The sequence below is a fragment of the Podarcis liolepis genome (genome assembly GCF_965112155.1).
Source record: "Podarcis liolepis genome assembly, chromosome: Z".
NCBI classification, from domain to species: Eukaryota; Metazoa; Chordata; class Lepidosauria; order Squamata; family Lacertidae; genus Podarcis; species Podarcis liolepis.
Window position 1 is genome coordinate 10,531,905 of NC_139570.1, and position 21,724 is coordinate 10,553,628.

At 43.7% G+C, this 21,724-nt stretch overlaps 1 protein-coding gene across 4 annotated transcripts in view; it reads right to left on the minus strand.

Annotated features, from left to right (window-relative positions):
* KIAA1210 overlaps positions 1–21,724 on the minus strand; it is a 55,765-nt gene that overhangs the window by 15,122 nt on the left and 18,919 nt on the right. For 3 of the 4 annotated variants that reach the window (XM_083486304.1, XM_083486305.1, XM_083486303.1), the window contains exons 2-6: positions 20,256–20,300; positions 6,709–6,791; positions 3,768–3,939; positions 1,782–1,878; positions 144–302 (exon numbers count right to left, since the gene is read on the minus strand). In XM_083486304.1, the coding sequence (XP_083342430.1) occupies positions 144–302; positions 1,782–1,878; positions 3,768–3,939; positions 6,709–6,791; positions 20,256–20,300 (556 nt within the window). The remainder of the gene's footprint in view (positions 1–143; positions 303–1,781; positions 1,879–3,767; positions 3,940–6,708; positions 6,792–20,255; positions 20,301–21,724) is intronic. The other variant, XM_083486306.1, reaches the window with a different exon arrangement.

The window sequence follows — 21,724 nt, forward strand, 5'->3', positions numbered from 1 at the left end:
ACACCATGCAGGAGAGGACAGGGGCCAGCAGCATACCCCACTCCCTCTTCCCACACCTCAAGATCATTAATAGTGTGAGGGAAAAGTGCCCCAAAAGTGCTATTCTCTATTATCCCTTGTGTTCAAAAGGGCACAGCACATACCTTGTTTGCAGAACAAATCAGAGCATCATGGAGGGTGGAAATTCCCTTAGGACTTCTGGGTAAGCCATCGTCTTCCGAAATGCCACCCACCTCTTCCATTCTCTTGCTGGGGATAACAAGCGGTGGCGATCGAAACACGAGGTTCGGCTGTAACTGAAGCTGTTTGGGTGGAAGGAAAGGAAGGAATAAAAGTACACAGGAGTTGTCAAACATTTATTTTAACTAGGAGGTGCAGCCCTCTTGGCAAGTACAATGCTGCTACGGTTGCTTCGGTTTCCATTCTACCCTTACATTGCAACCTGGGCCAGCCCAAGAGAGTTTGCTACCTGAAGCCTAGGACAGGATGGTACTCTTCATTTCCACAGCTCTATATGCATTCAAAACCAGCTGTCCTGAGAGTTTAATTGCTCTTCAGCACTGGCAATGATAGCATCCTCCTCCACTGTACCTGAGGACAGCAGGCTAGCTTTGTGGGCAACAGGATGGGACAGACCTTGGAGGACACAAACGTAATAATATTCCTATTGGATCAAGTACATCCTGGCAAATTCAGGTTGCACCACTGAGGTCAACTTGGAGCTCATACATGTCTAATCCACTTCCACACAAGGCTGGACTTTTTACAATAAGGAAACTACTGGGGAAATGCAATGGGAAGTGTGGGATAACATTTGCTCAGTACAACATTATCTAACCTCCCAGCAAACAAATCTCAATAAACAGGTCACCTGGAAGTGACCAAACTTCAGAATGTGATGCTGGCTGCAAAAACCAATAACTTCAGTTTATATCGGATATGGAGGGCAAGAAACGAGTTCCTTATGGTTACAATTGTATTGGGCATAGCTTGTAATAATAATAATAACATGCACATTTCATGGAACATGGAGACAGGGGAGAAACGTTCCCAAAGTTGATCTCCAGCACTTCAAAGAACTCCTGGTGGGTAACTGAGTCCTGCTGTGTGGTCTCTCTAAAGCAGTGTCAATTGGCCTGAGCTCTGAAATCTGTGGCATTTGTATCAACCCAATGAAAAATGTGCTCATTCAGAGAACACACACACACGAAAAAGGAAGGGGCAGAAATGAGCCAACGGCGGCTGTACAATATCTTCATTCAGACAAATGTCTTGATGCACCTCCTCATGTGGAATTTGCATATATCCACAGCCACTCAAAGAATGAGTTCTGACTTGGAAAAGGAAGTCGCTTTTGCTATGCTGAAATGCTTTAATTTGCCATGCTCCCATCCTAAAACATGACAACCATGTCTCTTACTAATAATGGCACAGGCTTGGCAGCAAGCATGGGCCCAGAAGTCATTTTCCCAAGATACATGATAAAGGAAAAAGATGGAAGACTGAAGGGTGGTGGGGAGGTGTCCCAACAGCTGTCACTCCCCTCCCACCAAGCTTTAAAAGACAAGACTGAGTGAGCTCACTTGCGAGATTCTCTCGCCTTATGAGGCCACCATGCATTGAAACACATGCTCCTCCTTGGTGGGTTCATATGATCCCACTTACAGTGGCAGCATCTGGTTCTCAGTGACAGAACTGTGCTGGAAGGAAAGGGGGATCCTGGAGAATCCTCAACTGAACCAAGAAACCACAACCCTCGGGAGAGGTGAAGGTCCTCTTACCTGCAAAGCTTTCACCTTCCCTGGAAAGGTATCTGGAGAGGACACTGTGAAAACACTGTCATGAGATAAGGCTTTGTTTCCCATGTTCCCTTTGGATCTGAAATGGGAAAAAGGGGCAGTTCAGACTTTTAAAAAAACTATATTTTAACGTTTTTTTAAAAATGTTGTTTCTTTAAGTCACAGGCGGGGAAGCTATGACTCTCCATATGATGCTGAACTCCAACTCCCAGCATCCTTAGCCACTGTCTTTGCTGGCAAGGGTTTATGGGGCTGATGGGAATTTGAGTCCAACAATGTCTGGATGGCTCCCATCTCTGCCTTATATTCTCCACATACACATACTAATTTTTACAACAGTCCTGTAAGGTAGGGCTGTCTTTCCTACATACCATGCATAGGGCACCAAGGCTAAGAAATAGCAGCTTAAAAAGGAACTCACGAGTATTCAAAGCTAAGCTGAGAAAGAGGCTTCCTGGGTCTTAGAGAGTAACTCCAGCTTTCCCAAGCTGAAGCCCCTGATATTGCTGAACTACATCTCCCATCATGCCTGACTATTGCTCCTACTTGTTGGGCTGATGGGATTTGGTGTCCAACAACATCTAGAGGGCACCTGGTTGGGTGGGTCTGCCACCAAAAGTACTTTATTTATTATAACTTATTTTATATATACTTAAGAAAACTTACTTGCTGTGCTTCTACAAGTAGCAGCCAAGGTGGCTTAACCATAAAAACCATAGTAACATAGAAAGCAGGGCAGGACCCTTAGTTTAGTGCCTATAGAAGAGCCAGATAAATAATCAGAGGCTGTGAAAGTCCTTTGTAGGGGACCCTGGAGAACTGCCATTGCTGGGCTAGAAAGACCAGTGGTTTGACTCCATGGCAGTGGTTTCTGGTGCCCATTGGGAGGGTTGGGGCAGAAAGCAGGAAGCCCAACAGTAGGCGAAGCAAGACCCAACGACAGGCACAGCCAACTCTTCCTGGTTTTGTTCTCATCCTCCTCCCTGTTGAATTCTGCAAGGGCACCATTGAGACTAAGGAGGAGGTGGAAGCTGACACACAGTGCCATCTACTGTCTTGCTTGTTAGTAAGAAGGCAGGAAGGTGGGGGTCAGAGTGAGGTTGGTGGAGCAGTGCACCATTCATCCTAATGGACTAGTTTCCACTGCTCAGAGGAGCAGGCCTCCTTGGAATGTGGTGGACTCTCCTTTGCTAGAGGTTTTTAAGAGCAGAGGCTAGAGAAGCAAATAAGCATGTAAGAAGATCTCTGTTGAGTCAGAGCTTTCTTGTCCAGCATTCTGCTCTCACGCTGGCCTGCCAGACTGGCCTGCATTGGCAAGGCGGTCAGACTAGAGGACCTTTGGTGGCCCATTCCAACTCTGTGTTTCCTGTGTTCACTACTGCATACAACAATACACAATACAAAGCAGCCTTGGGGACTTTGTTCTTCGTGGAAATGTGGCCTAAAATAATACCTTGTATTAGTCAATAATACTGTGCACATCTGCGCTCTGTATTTTGGACTGCTGCAAGTTCAAGATTTGGCTATAGAGATCCTTTTTTATTAGTTGCAGAGTGTTGCCACTGTCTGCATATTGGAGGTGGAGGGATAAGGTCATGTTCCTCCCACAATCATGGTATGAAATAGCTGCTCAGGCCATGATAATATTTCAGGTACCATATGATAACAATAAAATATTGACGAACCCACCTGCAGCACCCATGCTAATTGGTGCTGTCTGGGTGGATTTTAGACAACAGACGGTCAAATCCCATCTCTCAGCGCTTCTGAGCTAAAACAGTCCAGAGGGTGTGTTTTTTACTGCACTAGCTGTTTTGAGGCACGCTGCAAATGGAAAAGAGGAAATTCCTGGCATTCCAGCTGCAGCGCTGGGATTTGTTTGTGCACCAGCATGAATGAAATGTGTAGCTTGCTGTGGGACAATTCTTACTTTTAACCTGTTGCTACAAGACGATTGCACTACCTTACCCAGGCTCTATTGGCAAATGGAGTATGCAGGAATCAAGGTTTCGGATGCTGACATCATTACTGGATTGACTTGGCTTTAATTTTATTTCTCCCAGGGAGGACGGCTGCTCCTTGTTTTTCTTCTTCTTGGAGAAAAAGTTCTTAAAAGTCTGAAACCTTGATCTCTTCTTCTCTGCACAAAGAAAATTTTAAAAGTGTCCCGTCAAAGCAGTTGGCATGAAGAGGGGAAACCTCTCTGGTGTTATAATAACTGTGAGAAAATGGAAGACAACAGTATGTCCAACTAATGGCTGCCTGCTGTATTGTATTTTATTAAAGGTAAAGGGACCCCTGACCATTAGGTCCAGTCGTGACCGACTCTGGGGTTGCGGCGCTCATCTTGTTTTATTGGCTGAGGGAGCCAGTGTACAGCTTCCGGGTCATGTGGCCAGCATGACTAAGCCGCTTCTGGTTAACCAGAGCAGCGCACGGAAACGCCGTTTACCTTCCCGCTGGAGTGGTACCTATTTATCTACTTGCACTTTGATGTGCTTTTGAACTGCTAGGTTGGTAGGAGCAGGGACCAAGCAATGGGAGCTCACCCCGTCACAGGGATTCGAACTGCCGACCTTCTGATCGGCAAGTCCTAGGCTCTGTGGTTTAACCCACAGCGCCACCCACGTCCATTGTATTTTATTACTTCATTCTTATTATACTGCATTGGTTTAAAATATTGTTTATAAATGGCACTTTTGTAAGAAATATAGCAAGGAAGCGTACAGCTTAAAGACCCAACACTGTAATACCCACAGCAATTAAAACAGGTGTTGGGAAACTTTGGCACTCCAGATGTAGCTGAGCTACAGTTCAACTTCCCTGGCTACTAGCAATGTTTGGTGGTGCTGATGTGAGCTGTAGTTTATTCACTTTGATTTTATTTGTTTGACTGCTATTAGCAGCCCTGGAGGAAATAATAATAATGTGATGGAAAAGCCATTTATAGCCTCCACTCCAGCTGAAGATTTCAAGAACAATACACAAGATTATGCTAAAATACCACATATTAACAATGCACGAAACTAGTTCAGCTGCTTCCTTAATTAGCAGTGGTGGCTTTTTGAAGGCTCGTGGCCTGCTAGATAGCAAAAGTTTCGATTTTTTTCAATCGGTTAGCAAATATGGATCTGTCTGATTTTGGAGAAAACTTACGCTCCTTCACATGCCTGGAAAACATTGGGCTGTTCTTCTAACAATTAACTCATACATTTGTTAAATGTGTAGATCATTACACATAATTCCATGCCGCCGCCCCCATTCTTTCCCTCTAAGATGAGAATTTTTTCCCAGCTGCATTGCACATATCTTGGATGCAAAGAAGTCATGAGATGACCAGAACCTGGCTCGACACATATTCTATTATTTGACTAAACAGGGGCACCCGACATTTTAAAAATCCTCACAGCTGGTGGGCTCCTTCGAAAACAAAAGCATCACTTCAATGGGAATTCATCTCCTCCCCTCCCTGCCAGCTAATCATTTTGTCAGCAATGTTTTCTCTCCGCCTCGTGCCAGCATGCATGGCAGGGGCAAGATAGTGCCACCATCAGCTGCAGAGTGGCTTGCACAGTAACTGCTTTGTGGAGTGAACAATGACTCCAGGCTGCTACCTGCCCTCTCTCTCTGCCTTGCTCTGTGGGAGAGAGATGTCAGCTACAGCCAACATACTTAACATGACTTAAGCCACATAGTTTGGTGCAGATAGTGATTAGGCATCTTGATCTAAGAGACAGGGAAACTGGCAAAGCAGTAGACTTTGCAGGATCCGCTTTTGTTCATCACCAAACATGTTTGTGTTTTGGAGTTGCCAGGAATTCACAGTTAAAGGCTTCCATAAACAGTGTAACATCAGGATATCTTAAGGACAACCATACACAGTCCATAGTTTGGTGTGTGCCGTGCATGCGAGAAAGCAAAACACAGATGGTGGCACCTAGACTATAAGGACAACTTCTAGGGGAGGCTCATTTGCAGCCTGCCCCAAAGGATTTTAGACAGCAAATTTTAGACCCTACTACTAGGGATGGAAGGATCTGTCAATTTCAGGTGTTGTTTTATTTCAGTTCTCTCAGTTTCAGCTTTCCCCCTGTCTTAAATCCAGTTCCCAATGCTTATGCAGCAATCTGCAATTTTTTTAAGTTCTAGTGAAAGTTTACTAGCATTTTAGTGTGAATCCCTCCTAAGAAACGTATCTTCGTATGCAGTTTTGGCTAATATACGCATTTTTGCAAGAAACTTCTCCTAATTCATACAATGCATTTGAGAATTTGCTTTTCATGCACACTTTCCCCATATACTCACATTTTTGAAAAAATGCTGGTTGATACGGGGCACTGCAGCACAACATTTGGATAAGCGTGAATTTTGAACAAGGGCTGCTTTTCAGTTCTCATATAGTTTTGGAAAGTGCAAATTTGATAAGATACACCTTTCAATGGGAACTGAATCAAATTGCTCCCCCATCCCTAGCTGCTACTTTGAAAAACATTTTTGGACAGCAGTCAGCCAGCCATAGTTCCATGCTGCCATTCAGGCCTCTGTTGCTGTTCATGAGGGCCATTCTAGAACAGCCTTCCCCAACAGAGTGGCATCCATGTCTTTTTTTGGACTACAACTCTCAGCAGCACCAGCCATCATGGCCAATAGTCAAATGTGATAGGAGTAGTAGCCCAAAATTACCTAGAGGACCAGAGTTCAGTAAGGCTATTCTAGGAGAAAAAAGAAGAAAGTAGCCCCTTGCCAGAGTTTCAGCTTACAAGAGAGAAAGTGGTGAGGAGTTTGGGAGTGGTGGCTCTGCTGCTGGCCAGGTACCATCAGCTTATTGGGGGTTAGTTCAGACTGACAGTTGCCAACCCAATCAGGACATCTTCAAAACAGCCACCAAAAGTGCAATATATTTACTTACTTGAACATTCTTCCTCTGTCTCTTCAACCTCACATGGCTCTATCTCATACACTCCAGTCGCCATGACAGTCTCTCTGAAATTTCCAAGGATAAAACGAAAGATTACTTTAGATGTGAACACACTCTGAAGTACTCATGGTAGACTGGGATATAGTTTCACGCCCAGCAAAGAAGGAAAACGTTGTCTCTGATGCAGTCCTACAGAACCACTCTGTGCATACCAAACCGGGGGGGGGGTGTAGGGTTATTTCACAGATATGTTTGCACAGGAGCTAAACGGTCTTTCCCTCACTTTTCAATAACACCCCATTCTCCAGCCAAAAACAACAAACAGCCTTGCTTCTCAAGAGGACATGTACCACTTTTCAGGAAGCTGGGATCAACGTTCGCATTAAGAGGGGGAAGAAACAGTAAATGCTTAGAATGTTTAATTTTTTTTCTTTCCCGTGGGCAAAAGAATCTCAGAGATCAGACTCTACAGCTTTTTTTTAGACTTAAAAAAAACCCCACCTCTATGCCAAGGGGTTAAAGGATCTACATAACGGAGAATATGAGCTATCACTCAATAAATGGAAATACAGCAGCAACAGCAGAAAACAGCAGATGTGAAGACAGAGCATGAGAATCAACAATACGCAGATAAGAAGCCAGGTCATTTAGAAATAAATTTAAAAGAAACAGGACTGTGTCTAACCCCCCCTCAGAGCAGGGACTAAAATAGGAACTTATCCTTGCTGTCCACATCTGATTTGGCTGCATATTTAGAAGTATTTGTTTTCGCATTGTTGTGACACATATTCTGTACAAAAATTTATTGGTCTGTGACTGTATAAAAAACAATTCTTCTTCAAAGTGGAGAGGTTTCTGGCTAACCTAACTACTGGGTTCATTAAAGGACTAGGCTCAAGTCCCACCAGATGATAGCAGTGGAAACTGGGGGCAGATCTGATCCAATGGCGCGGGGGAATGAAAAGATAAAGCCACAGAGCTCCCTCGTGTAACTATCTTTCTAAACTGATGTGCTTTATTATAGGGTCCCTCAGCTCGGGGCTGCAAAAATCCCAGTTCTGCAGTGCAACCACTGGACTGCCCTTCCATCATGCCCACATACCAGAGAAGTCAGAAGGGTTGCAGACTTGCTTAGCTTGCAAAACACTCTCCTCCGCAACCCACCATCTGCTTCCTTTCTTGCATTTCTATGCAGTTGACGGCAGAGGTCCAGACAGGCTTCAGCCCTGATAACAAGGCTCAGTGCCGTATCCTGGGCAGCCCCTGCCTTTCCCTCATTCTCCTGAATTCTGCCTGGTATCGCTGGCGAGCTACCAAGTGTGCTTGTGGATCCTAATTTTATTCCAGGAATGGAGAATCTTTAAATGTTGTGGGCATGCTCATGTAAGGAAGTAAAGGGGGGGGGAAGGTGTGCCTTCTTTTAAGATGGTACCTAGCAGTTACAGTTTTTGAGTTGCAGCCAACTAAGTTTTACTTGAAATTGATGGGCCTAAGCCGTGCCCGTCAATAGGTCTACAGTAAGGAGGACAAACACTTGATACAACCCTTTATATAAGTACTGTATTAAAAATAATGAACTTTTTTGAAATGTGCTGACTGATAATCCAGTTAATCTTCTAATCAGTTAAAAGAAGGTTTTAGAATCAATTAATATAACCAATTAATCAATTACAGGTTGCAAACCATGTATACACTTTCAAGCATATATTTACAATCAAAGGGCCAGGAAGTTGCTTGAAAACTTTTATGTATGTAAAGAGGACAGCTGAAGAAGTTCAATTCTGCACTTATTCTGACATCCTAGACAGGAGTCAGAGATTCTGTCCCCCCAGATATTGCTGGACTCCAAGCGCCATCAACCGTGACCCATGGCCATTTTACCTGGGGCTGATGGGAGCTGTAGTCCAAAACATCTGGTGACACACAGCTTCCCCAGTGTCCCACCCCACGTTCTCATGTAACTAACAAATACACACATTCCAAGCTATAGGTCACATTCAGAGCTAAGGTAGGTCTAAGATGCCAAGCTCTCTCTTAAGTATCACAAATATAATAAGATAATAATAGCATTAAGAAAGTCGAGTTTAGCAGCCAAGTGACATTCAATATTAATGAAAGCATTCTGTTAGGATCATTAAAAGGTCATGTTGGCTTTTTTGCAAATATCAATGGACATCACACTCAAATGAGCTCTCTGGGTGCACCACAAAGGCCCATACAATTCCTATAAAAAGGAATTTGATTAACTACAATTACACATTAATGTATTAGGAGGAGGAGGAGGAGGAATAGTAGTAAGTAGAAGTACATATGTATGGAGAAGTGTGTGTAATTTTCCCGCCATTCACATTGAACAGGCTTTACTGCAGTGCCTTTTATTGCTGGAGAGAGTTTTGTGTGTGTGTTCATGTGCAAGTAAAACAAAATCTAATAGAAAACAGCTGGTTTCGTGGGTTTCCCCCTTTAAAAAAATGTAACAGGAGGAAATGCTTTTCATACAATTACACAGGCTTAGCTGGGGAAGCCAAAGGGAATGAAAGACAAGGCAAGTCTCTTTGGTGAAAGAAACGAAAATAAATGGTTTGCTACGTAGCAGTCAAGCCAAGGGAACAAATGCCTCTTTGAGCCACAGATCTTGAATTTCATGCTGCCTCGATTTCTCCCCACCTATACGGCACCGCATCAGTAATAGAAATCTCCTGACACAGGCATTCAAGGCAAGCCAAATGTCATAAATGAATACACATCCTAAAGAGATGCAGTTGGGCTTCTATCACTTGGTCACTCTGAACTTCTGCTGAGTTCACACAATCTGGGCACCGTGGGTAACCCAGAATGTTCAATGTGGCTGGGGATAAAGGAGTCACTCGCAGCATCTCCACTAGCTATTCCACATGCACAGGGGCATCTCCCAGTCAGAAGAAACCTGTTCTGTATCCAGAAGGAATCCAGTGTCTGGGCAGGGAGGAGAAAGAAGGCCCATTGCCTTATACCTTCCCTGCTGTGGCACACCCGCCCTCCGAACTAAGGTTGGTGAGCCTGTAGTTGTCCAAATGTTGCTGAACTACAACTTCCAACATCCCTGACCAATCACCATGCTGACTGTGGTAGAGGGGCGCTGGGAGTTCACAGACACCTGGAATGCTGCAAGATCACCATTGCTGCTCTAGGTCAAGCACAGGTGAGAAGCTAGATGAAAACCACACACTATGTGTCAGCACACTGATGTATGCTATCACCCATACACACCTATGACCTGGGCTGGGCTGCGCTGAGGACACCTTTAGTTCCCTTGTCTCAGGAGTTAGGGAAATTCAGGCAGAGGGGGAGCAAATGCAACTCTATCCAGCCCTCCCCAAGCTACACCCCTCACTGGCCTGCCCTCAAATGTGTCTTTCCCTGACTGGAATGTGTCCTGGAAATCTGATTATGCCAAGCAGGAGATAACCAGAGCATGCACCACTCTGGCAAGACAGTGCACAGGCAGGTATGGTCTCAGCCATTGTACCAGGTGGAACAGGTAGGCAGAATTGATCCGTGCCTCCATAGACAGCTATGAGTCCAAAATTACCCTCAGGCTACGCATCTGGTCCTTCAGGGGCACAGCTACATCATTCAGGACTCCCCATCCCCTGTCCCCGAGAAACAGTACTTCTGTCTTGTCAGGATTCAACCTCAATCCGTTAACTGCCATCCATCCTCCAACCGCCTCCAGACACTCACACAGGACCTTCACTGCCTTCACCGGTTCTGATTTAAAGGAGAGGTAGAGCTGAGTATAATGGTGAACACCCAGCCCAAATCCCCGGATGATCTCTCCAGCGGTTTCATATAGATGTTTAAATTCCCTCCCCATTTTTCATACAGCAAGATGGTCAACAACAATAACAATGGCTTTTTAAATTAAAAAAATGCACAGGCCTTTAGATTTGGTAGGATACCATGTGTGATTTTCCTCTGGCTGCAGCTGTATTTGGATTTAGTTGAGGTTTGTTGTATTAAGATCTGCTTGTTTTTTAAGGATGGCTCTTTCAATGATAACCAGTGGATATGTCTATAACAGCCTCTATTTATTTTTGATTTAGCCATTCCTGTTTTTCTCCCTGAAGTGCTACACTATTTTAAGAGGAGATTTTGCTACTTCATAAAATAGTCCTTTCTAAAAACAGTATTTTGAGGTTCTTCTTGCTTCTTCATTGAGAAGCAGGTCCCATATACCAAACATCCAGTTCCACCACCCAAGATTTTTTTTTTTAATGCACCACAGCTGGGGAAGGATCCTAAGTCTATGGTAGTGTTTTTGCTTTTACATGCAGGAGATTCCTGGTTCAATCCCCAGTATCTCCAGGTTGGGCTGGGAAAGACACCTCCCCCTACCCAAAATCCTAGAGAGCCACAGCTAGTCAGTACAGACAATACTCAGGTAGAGGGACCAGTGCTTTGACTCTGTATAAGGTAATTATCTATGTTCCTGGGGCTTTATTGCCCTGTTGGTTCAGGAACTTACCTGAGACACTCCACCCACCCATTGCTCCCCTGTACAAAAACCACGTTAGAGTTTCTTTCTTTAAAAAGAAAAGAAAAGAAACTGAAAATTAGCATAGTTCTGCCCCCTCTCCCAACAGCTTTTCTCTCCCACCTCTACCCATTACAAGGAAGTTATGGTATTGTATTTCTGGTGTTAGGTAAGAGCTTAAGTCTAAAAATGCTTGGTGTTTTTTCTTTTCTTTTCAAAATACCAGGAAAGACTCTGAGGTTCTAAGAAAAAGAGTCAATTATGCATCAATTGGTAGGTTAAAAACAACACAACAACCAGCTCCAATGGGGAACAGGAGGCAGTTTAGAACAAAATTGAATTCCCCTTCCATCCCTTGCTGGCAGACTTGATTCCAAGTGTATTCAATGCAGATGTTTCATGGTCAGGGAATTCCAATATGGAAGGGTACACTTTTGGCATGCATTCCTGGAGGGACACTTGCCATAAACATTTAATCTCCAAGCCAAAACAAAAACTAATTTCCCCCACCCCTGGGGGGAAAAGAACCCCAGCTCCCCATCCTTGAGCCTCTAGATTGTAAATGAAAGGCAGGCATTGTGGTTTCAGTTCTTGCATTGCCAACAAGCTCTCTTCAGTCAACTTACCAGGGGTTGGGGGGCTGGAATCCAGTTGCAAAGTAAGCTGCACACATATTCATGGGAGAGGGAGGCATTTAGTGCCTGCTTATGCGCTGCTCCCTTACCCCTGGGAGGATGCATAGGAAGATGCCTCAAGCCAACTTTCCTCAACCTGGTAATCACCACATGTTTTTTGACCTCAATACCCATCTGCCCCAGCTAGCACAGCCAATGGTCAGGAACAATGAGATTTGTCATTCAGCGACATCTGGAAAGCCCCAGGTTGAGGAAGGCCATACTAAGCTATAACCACTGGTTAACAGTAGCCCAGTGTGATCTACTCTGATTGGTAGTGGCTCGCCAAGTGAAGGCTTTGCTGAGATCTGCTACCCAAACCAGGTAACTGGGGATGTCAGGAATTGAACAGGAGAGCTTCTACATCAAGCCAATGGGCCACACCTCCTTTCCCCCGTGTTTGCTTAGACCATCCAAAGACAGTACAGTGGTACCTTGGTTCTCAAACTTAATGCGTTCTGGTAAGGTAAAGGGTAAAGGGACCCCTGACCATTAGGTTCAGTCGCGGACGACTCTGGGGTTGCGGCGCTCATCTCGCTTTATTGGCCGAGGGAGCCGGCGTACAGCTTCCGGGTCATGTGGCCAGCATGACTAAGCCGCTTCTGGCAAACCAGAGCAGCGCATGGAAACGCCGTTTACCTTCCCGCCGGAGTGGTAGCTATTTATCTACTTGCACTTTGATGTGCTTTTGAACTGCTAGGTTGGCAGGAGCAGGGACCGAGCAACAGGAGCTCACCCCATCACGGGGATTCGAACCGCCGACCTTCTGATCGGCAAGTCCTATGCTCTGTGGTTCAACCCACAGTGCCACCCGCGTCCCATCCATTCTGGTAGTCCGTTCCAAAAACAAAGCGTTCCAAAACCAAGGCACACTTTCCCATGGAAAGTAATGCAAAACAGATTAATCCATTCCAGACTTTTAAAAACAACCCGTAAAACAGCATTTTAACATGAATTTTACTACAGTGGTACCTCGCAAGACGAATGCCTCACAAGACGAAAGATTTTTCCGTTTTTTGAGTCGTTCTGCAAGACGAATTTCCCTATGGGCTTGCTTCGCAAGACGAAACGTCTTGCGAGTTCTTGCGAGTTTGTTTCCTTTTTCTTAAAGCCGCTAAGCCGTTAATAGCCGCTAAGCCGCTAATAGCCATGCTTCGCAAGGCGAAAAAACCGCAAGACGAAGAGACTCGCGGAACGGATTAATTTCGTCTTGCGAGGCACCACTGTATCTAACGAGACCACTGATCCATAAAATAAAAGCAATAATCAATATACTGTACAGTGGTACCCCGCAAGACGAACGCCTCGCAAGACGGAAAAACCGCTAGACGAAAGGGTTTTCCGTTTTGGAGGCGCTTCGCAAAACGAATTTCCCTATGGGCTTGCTTCGCAAGACGAAAGCCCATAGGGAAATCTCAGGGACAGCGGGGAAGCGCAGCGCGTCTTCCCCACTGTCCTCGGACCTCCTCCGAAGCCTGGCGGCGGGGCGGGGACACCTCCTCCCGCCACCGTCGGGCTTCGGAACGGTGCTCCGAAGCCAGGCGGTGGGGAGGGAACACCTCCCGCCGCCGCCCGGCTTCGGAACGGTGCTCCGAAGCCGGGCGGCGGGGAGGGAACACCTTCTGAAGGCGGGCGGGGGGCGAAGGTCTTTGCTCCCCCCTGCCTGCCTGGCCCGGACGGCTTTTGAAGGCAGGGGGGGGAGCAAAGACTTTCGCCCCCCGCCCGCCTTCAGAAGAGGTCCAGGACCTCTTCTGAAGGCTGGCGGGGGGCAAAAGTCTTTGTCCCCCCTGCCTGCCTTCCCAGGGGCTTTTAAATTGCCCCGGACAGCTGAGAAGTCCTCCGCTGTCCCGGGGCGATTTTAAAATGTCACCCGCCAGCATTTTAAGATCGCCCGGACAGCGGAGAAGTCCTCCGCTGTCCCGGGGTTTTTTAAAATGCTGGGGGTGGGAAGAAAAGCCCTTGTCCCCCCCCCCCCCAGCCTTCAGAAGAGACCCGGACCTGGGTCTGAAGGCGGTTTCCCTAGGAACGCATTAATTGATTTTCAATGCATTCCTATGGGAAACCGTGCATCGCAAGACGAAAAACTCGCAAGATGAAGAGACTTGCGGAACGAATTAATTTCGTCTTGCGAGGCACCACTGTACTATAAAATAAATAAGACAGTATTGTAGATGATAAAAATTAACAGAAAAAGTCTCAAAAACAAAAACGCAAAATAAATAGCAAAAACAAAAGCACCAAACTTATTCCATTTCGCAAGTCTGTTTGACTTCTGAAATGTTCGAAAACCAAGGCACAGCTTCTGATTGGTGCAGGCGCCCCCCCCCCACACCACCCCAAAGAGCAGACAACCGTATCAGATGTTTGGCTTCCGAAAAACATTTGAATACCGAACATTTCCGGGTTTTCAGCGTTTGGGAACCAAGGTACGACCGTGTTGCCTGCGTTTCTGGTCTGGAAAAAAATTACTGTGTTCTGCAGGATAACACAGGACAGTAATACTGTATTTACTTACTTATTTACTTTAAATGTTTTGATATCACTACTGATTTTTTAAAAATAAAATAAAATACAGTGCCATAGAATTAAAACCGTATTAAAAAGTTAGAACCAGATACCAGCTGTTACGGAAAGACCTATTCTTAATTGCCAGCATAAGCCTGACTGAATAGAAAAGTTTTCAGCAGCATTTGAAATCTGGCACAGAAGGTGCCCAATGAATCTCTACTGGCAGAGAGATTTGACAATAATGGGCCCATGACACTAAAGGCTCAGTTTCATGTTCTTGTCAAATGAGCCTCACCAGCTTGGGGAATGACCAACAACACTCTTGCCATTGATCTCAGTGATTGAACTGGGATTATACTTATTTATTTATTATCCACCCTTTGCACCCAAAGTCCCAGGGCAGGTTACAAAATTAAAACACACCATTCAAAAAAGTAGCTTAAAACAACATACAATCATAAAAATAAGGTGGGTCCTATGAATTTACACCTCAAGTATCAAAAGCTAGGATACAGAGATTTGTCTTCAGCATCCTGCAGAAGCTGCATAATGAAGGTGTCAGATGTGGAGGAAGTTCCACAACTTAGGGGCCACCACAGAGAATGCCCACCAACCTGTCACCACAAGGTTGGCAGTCCAGCTCCCATCCACCCCCCTGACCCAGACATACAACGTCCATGACCTACCTTAGGAACACAGACAAGCAGCAGGGGACTGTGTCAGGGGAACATCCACAAGGAGAAATTTACAAAAATAAGAAATGGGCGTGACTCACACTCCAGCTCTCACCTGGGATAAAAAAAGTCCACATTCCCTTCTGCCTCACACCTGGGAAGGGCCACAGTTCTGTGCACTCCAGGAACATGAAACCACTTCCACTAGTCCAGACCACATACAGCCTCTCACCCAAGAAATGACCTACAGGTGTGTTTCCCAAACTTGGGTCTCCAGCTGTTTGGGGACTACAAATCCCATCAGTCCTAGCTAGCAGATCCAGTAGCTATGGATGATGAGAACTGTAGTACAAAAACAGCAGGAGACCCAAGTTTGGGAAGCCCTGGTCTAGAGGAAAACATAAACCTTCCAGAGAAAGGGACACCACACATATAACAATGTCCAATGAAACAATAAAGTGGGTGGCCCAAAGAGGCAACTCCTTTTCAGGTGGGCTGATTTGGGGAGAGTCCTGAACAGCTGCAGCTAATCAGACTAACGGTCTGTGGGCTCAGTAGTCTAGCCCTAATAATAATAATAATAATAATAATAATATTTATTTATACCCCGCCCTCTCCAGCCAAGGCTGGGCTCAGGGCGGCTAACAAGCAATAATAAAAGCAAGTTGAATGAATACAACTTAAAAACAAAATACAACAATTAACATTAAAATATTAAAATGTAGCCTCATCGCAGGAGGAGAAAGGAAAAGAAAAAAGAAAGAGAGGGAGGGAGGGAATCAAATTGGCTCCAAGCCAAAGGCCAGGCGGAACAACTCTGTCTTACAGGCCCCGCGAAAAGAAATCAGATCCCACAGGGCCCTGGTCTCATGAGACAGAGCGTTCTACCATGCCAGAGCCAGAGTTGAAAAGGCCCTGGCTCTGGTTGAAGCCAATCTGACTTCCTTAGGGCCCGGGACCACTAGGGTGTTGCTATTTATGGACCTTGAGGCTCTCCGTGGGGCATACTGGGAGAGGCGGTCCTGTAGGTACGAGGGTCCTAAGCCATGAAGGGCTTTAAAGGTCAAAACCAGCACCTTAAATCTGACCCTGTACTCCACCGGGAGCCAGTGCAGCTGGAAAAGCACTGGGTGAATATGCTTCCATGGCAGAAACCCCATGAGGAGCCTCTCTGTAGCATTCTGCACCCGCTGGAGTTTCTGAGACAGCTTCAAAGGCAGCCCCGCACAGAGCGAATTACAGTAGTCAAGCCTGGAGATGACCGTCGCATGGATCACAGTGGCCAGGTCGGGGAGGGAAAGGTAAGGGACCAACTGTTTGATGCAGCAAAGGTGGGAAAATGTCGCCTTGGCTGTTGCTGTAACTTGCACCTCCATGGAAAGGGAGGCGTCAAGGATTACACCCAAACTCTTAATGGAAGGCAATAGCACTAATTGGGCCCCCGCAAGAGAAGGGAGTTGGTCCCTCATCCCCATACCATCCCTACCCTATTGAAAATAAACTCCAACCTTTGTTGGAAATGTAACAAAGAACCTGGAACGATAATTCATATGTGTTGGGGTTGCAAGGAAATAAAGAAGTTTTGGGGAATAATACATGAGGAACTTAAGAAAATGCAAAAAAAAAACCCAAAAAAAAACACCTCCTTTGCTAAAAAATCCTGAAGCTTATCTGTTAAGGTTGGTGGGCAAAGACATAAGGTAAAGGTAAAGGTACCCCTGCCCGTACGGGCCAGTCTTGACAGACTCTAGGGTTGTGCGCCCATCTCACTCAAGAGGCCGGGGGCCAGCGCTGTCCGCAGACACTTCCGGGTCACGTGGCCAGCGTGACGAAGTTGCTCTGGCGAACCGGCACCAGAGCAGCACACAGAAACGCCGTTTACCTTCCCGCTATAAAGCGGTCCCTATTTATCTACTTGCACCCGGGAGTGCTTTCGAACTGCTAGGTTGGCAGGCGCTGGGACCGAACGACGGGAGCTCACCCCATCGCGGGGATTCGAACCGCCGACCTTTCAATTGGCAAGCCCTAGGCACTGAGGCTTTTACCCACAGCGCCACCCGCGTCCCAGGGGCAAAGACATACCACATATGAAAAAAACAATTTTTTTATATGCAAGAACAGCTGCCAGGATAGTGATTGCCACTAAATGGAAATCTCAGGACACACTAACAAAAGAAGAGTAGATTTGCAAAGTAAGTGAGTATATAGAATTGGCAAAAATTAACTTCAGTTATAAGATACCAATCAAATCAAAAGTTAAGAATGGAGTAGAAGTATTTCGAAGATTATATGTCAAAATATTGTTCTAAAATCGACATGCTAATAGGCTTAGAATAAAAAAATATAAGCAATAACAAAACCAATAAAGAAAGAAGGAAAAATCAGAATTTAACAAAAATAATTTATTATAGAATGGAAAGAAAAAAGGTAGAAAGAAATATAAAAAAGTCGAATTGCTGTGGAGGGAAATAGAGGGTAGGTGGTGGCTTTTATAATTAACTGTATAATTATGTAGCTGTTGTAATTTAGATATTATATTTTATATGAGGGAATCATTGGGAATTTTGGTTATTATGTATATATGTTAAGTTTCAATAAAGATCTTTGAACATGAAAAAGAAAAAGAAAATAAACTCCCACCCACAAAAGCCTCTCACGGGCAGCTGATTTTTACAAGGTAGATAGGTGGCCTGATGTTAACTAGTTCTTATTATTATTATTATTATTATTACAAACTTTACTGAAATGTTTTGAAACAATTACCAAGCATAAAGTGTTGTCTTCTAGAACGAGTACATGTGCAGATGTTAAGCCTTGCATGCAGTTGTGCACATGGCATCAAAACAGACAGAAAACAGATTAAGCTCACACCCACAGGGTATACTATCTAGAGCACTAAGATAATTTCTCCGTACTGGCTGGTATCTAAGGGGGAGTTACTGCACTATTGTTAATAAAGCATATATTTGAGTTCCATTGCCTCTCCCCACGCTGCCTCTTCCAGCCAGCTGCCTTCTCTCCCTCTTTCCTTCCTTCTGCTGCAGGATATCTGTTTATGCTTTGTACCGTATTAATGTAACGTTCTTATAAGTTAGCTCTGTATTTGTGTAATATTTGTCGCTTAAGTGGTCTGTTATTGCCTAAAGTTTTCTGCACATTGCACAGAGAGAGTGTGTGTGTTCTAGAAATGGTGTAAATAAATAAATAAAGTATCAATAGTCTGATCACCACATTGTGCACCAGCCGGACCTCCCGAATGAGGCTCAAGGGCAGCCCTACATATACAGTGCACTGCAGCAATCTAGCCTTGAGGTTCCCAATCCATAAACTCCAACATAATAATGATCACCTCCGTATTTGATAACTTATGCAACAAAAATTATGTGACTGGATTTCCCTGACCATACTGCGGTCTATGAAGGTCTTCGTATGTTCTCACTTTGCACTAGCAATAGGACGGCGCTGCCGGTTTGAGATAAGGGGGAAAGTATTGAGGCACAGGAGAGGAGAACTAAATATAATTTACGGCACATTTTTAGGGGTGTCCAATCTCAAGTCTGCTCAAAGGTTTGCATGCCAAATATTTTGTGTAGCTTCTGACATGCTAGAATATAATAAGAAGCTGTGGTTCTATATTTTGACATAAAATCTTCGAAATACTTCCACTCCATTCTTAACTTTTGATTTCACTGATATGTTATAATTGAAGTTAATTTTGCCCATTCTATATACTCACTTAATTTACAAATCCACTCTTCCTTTGTTGGTGTGTCCTGGGATTTCCATTTAGTGGCAATCACTACCCTGGCAGCTGTTCTTGCATATAAAAAGATATTTTTTTTTTCATACGTGGTATGTCTTTGCCAACCAACCCTAACAGATAAGCTTCGTGATTTTTTATCAAGGTTTTTTTTAGCATTTTCTTAAGTTCCTCATGTATTATTCCCCAAAACTTCTTTATTTCCTTGCAACCCCAACACATATGAATTATAATTCCAGGTTTTTTGTTACATTTCCAGCAAAGGTTGGATTTTAATTTATAAATTTTGGCGAGTTTACCTGGTGTTAAATACCACCTGTAAAACATTTTAACAAAATTTTCCTTATCATATAGCAGGCGGTAAAGTGAATATCCTCACACCAGAGTTTCTCCCACTGTTCTAAATATAAAGCGTGGTCGATATCTTGTGCCCATTTGACCATTGTTTCTTTTACCTCTTCATCCATCAAATCATAGTCCAATAACAGAGTGTAAATTTTCGATAATAATTTCCTATTGTTTTGTAATGTAATGGTGCTAAATAGCGATTGTTCAAAATATTGTCAAAATATTGTTCTAAAAATGACATGCTAATAGGGTTAGAATAAAAAATGTAAGCAATAACAAAATCAAGAAAGAAAAGGAAAAATCAGAATTTAACAAAAATAAATTATTACAGAATGCAGGGGGGGAAAGGTAAAAAGAAATACAAAGAAGTTGAATTGCTGTGGAGGGAAGTAGAGGGTGAGTGCTGCATTTTATAATTAAGTGCATAATTATGCAGCTGTAATTTAGATATTATATTTTATGTGAGGGAATCATTGGGAATTTTGGTTATTATGTATATAAGTTAAGTTTCAATAAAGATCGTTTTTGGGTGGAAGACCCCCCCCCAAAAAAAGAAGAATCTGTGGTTCTAGAACTAACTTGCCAAATATCCTATTTTAACAGTGGTCAGCAAGAAGTCTATGGAAAGCACACAAGCAGGACCTGTGTACAATAGAACTCTCCCCTCACCATGGTTTTCAGAACTTGGTACTGTACTCTAGTCTCTGCCACTGGAGGCAGAACATAGTCCTCGGGGTTAGCAGTCATTGATAACCTACTTCTCTAAGAAACAGCAAACCTTGAGAATCAAAATTACACCACTTTTGCAAACAACACGGATTTAATTTGCACTCTGAGCTCCAGAAAGGCAGACGATATGGGGAAAGAAAAGAGAGAGAGAAAGAAATAAGTACAGCAGAGTTTTTTGTTGGCATAGGCAAAGTTGCACCCCTTGCCATGCAGAAGGAAGATGTTCTGTGAAATGAATACAATACAACCCTAAAGAGAGTGAGAGAGTGTGTGTCCATGCACACACACACTACAACACCAGAGTGGTCAAATTAAAAGTTTCATCTTACCTATTTCGGCATTCTGATTGAGATCTCACAGACCAGCGACCGCACCTAGGGATGCGGGAGGGGCGCAGATATTCAGTTTGGATTGCAATTTAATGTGAATCAGATTCACACTTACCAAAACAATACACAAACCAAAAATTATTATTATTATTATTATTATTATTAGTTTCTTATTTGTACCCCACCCATCTGACTGGCTTGCCCCAGCCACTCTAGGCAGCTTCCAACAAATACAAAAGCCCAATAAAACATCAAACATAAAAAACCTTCCTGTACAGGGCTGTCTTCAGGGGTCTTCCAAAAGTTGTATAGTTATTTACAACACAACTATCCTTTAAAATTTTCATTTCTCTGAATTTTGTGATGTAGTTTTCCAACAAACAACAAACAAACAAAAACCCAATTTGTGCAATAATGTGTATATTAGGGAAAGTGTGCATACAAAAGCATATATTAATGATAACGCACACACAAATGCATTTATGTTAGGGGAAATTGCTTTGCAAAGATGTGTTACATTAGGGAAAACTGCATACAAAAATGTATATATTAAAAGCAATGCTCGTGAAAACGCTGACAAATTTTCATGAGGACTACTGAAGTGGAAATGCGACAAACTGAATTTAATATGGGGAAAATGATAAAGTATGGGAAACTGAAACTGGCAGATTCACCCATTCCTAATTACAACTAGGTTTCCCAGGTCACAACCAAGAGATGGGCTGCATTCAGATGCCATAATAAACCATATTTATTGCCATGGTTTAGAGCAGTGATGGCGAACCTTTTAGAGACCAAGTGCCCAAACTGCAACCCAAAACCCACTTATCGCAAAGTGCCAACACGGCAATTTAACCTGTGTCTCTCATTTTTTCTGTGCGTTTCACTTTTCTTCTTTATGACTGCTGCTGTAATAAATAATGCTTCCTAAAAGTTATTGCATTACATTCGTCATTAAATTATCTTTCCATTGATATATAATTTTATAGTATAATTCAGTGCTTTTTTTCTAAAAAAAACCATAATGTTTAGGGGTACTGTCATTTTGACTCAAGAAAATTGCCACCGGGGGAAAATAAATACAGTTCAAATTGGGGAAAATAAATACAGTGAATTTCTTCGCCCATTAAATTCACAAAATGTTTGGGGGTATGCATTCCCCTGCGTCACCACAGAAAAAAAAGCACTGGTTTTACTCCAAAACAAAGTGGTGTTGTGAACCATCAAACCTCAGAAATACATTTTTTCCAAAAAGGTTCCACAATTTTGGCCACTATTGTACACTGGAGGGCTGTACTAAGAGCCACCATCTCCCAATTTTTAATATGAGATAGTAATGATTGTCTGCATGCGCACATACAAATAAATATTTTTTTAATAAAAAAAACCAGACAGATGTGCGGGGTATAAATAATATATATTATTATTATATTTTGCCATTTCTTTGGCTGCCGTTTGATCGCAGCCTC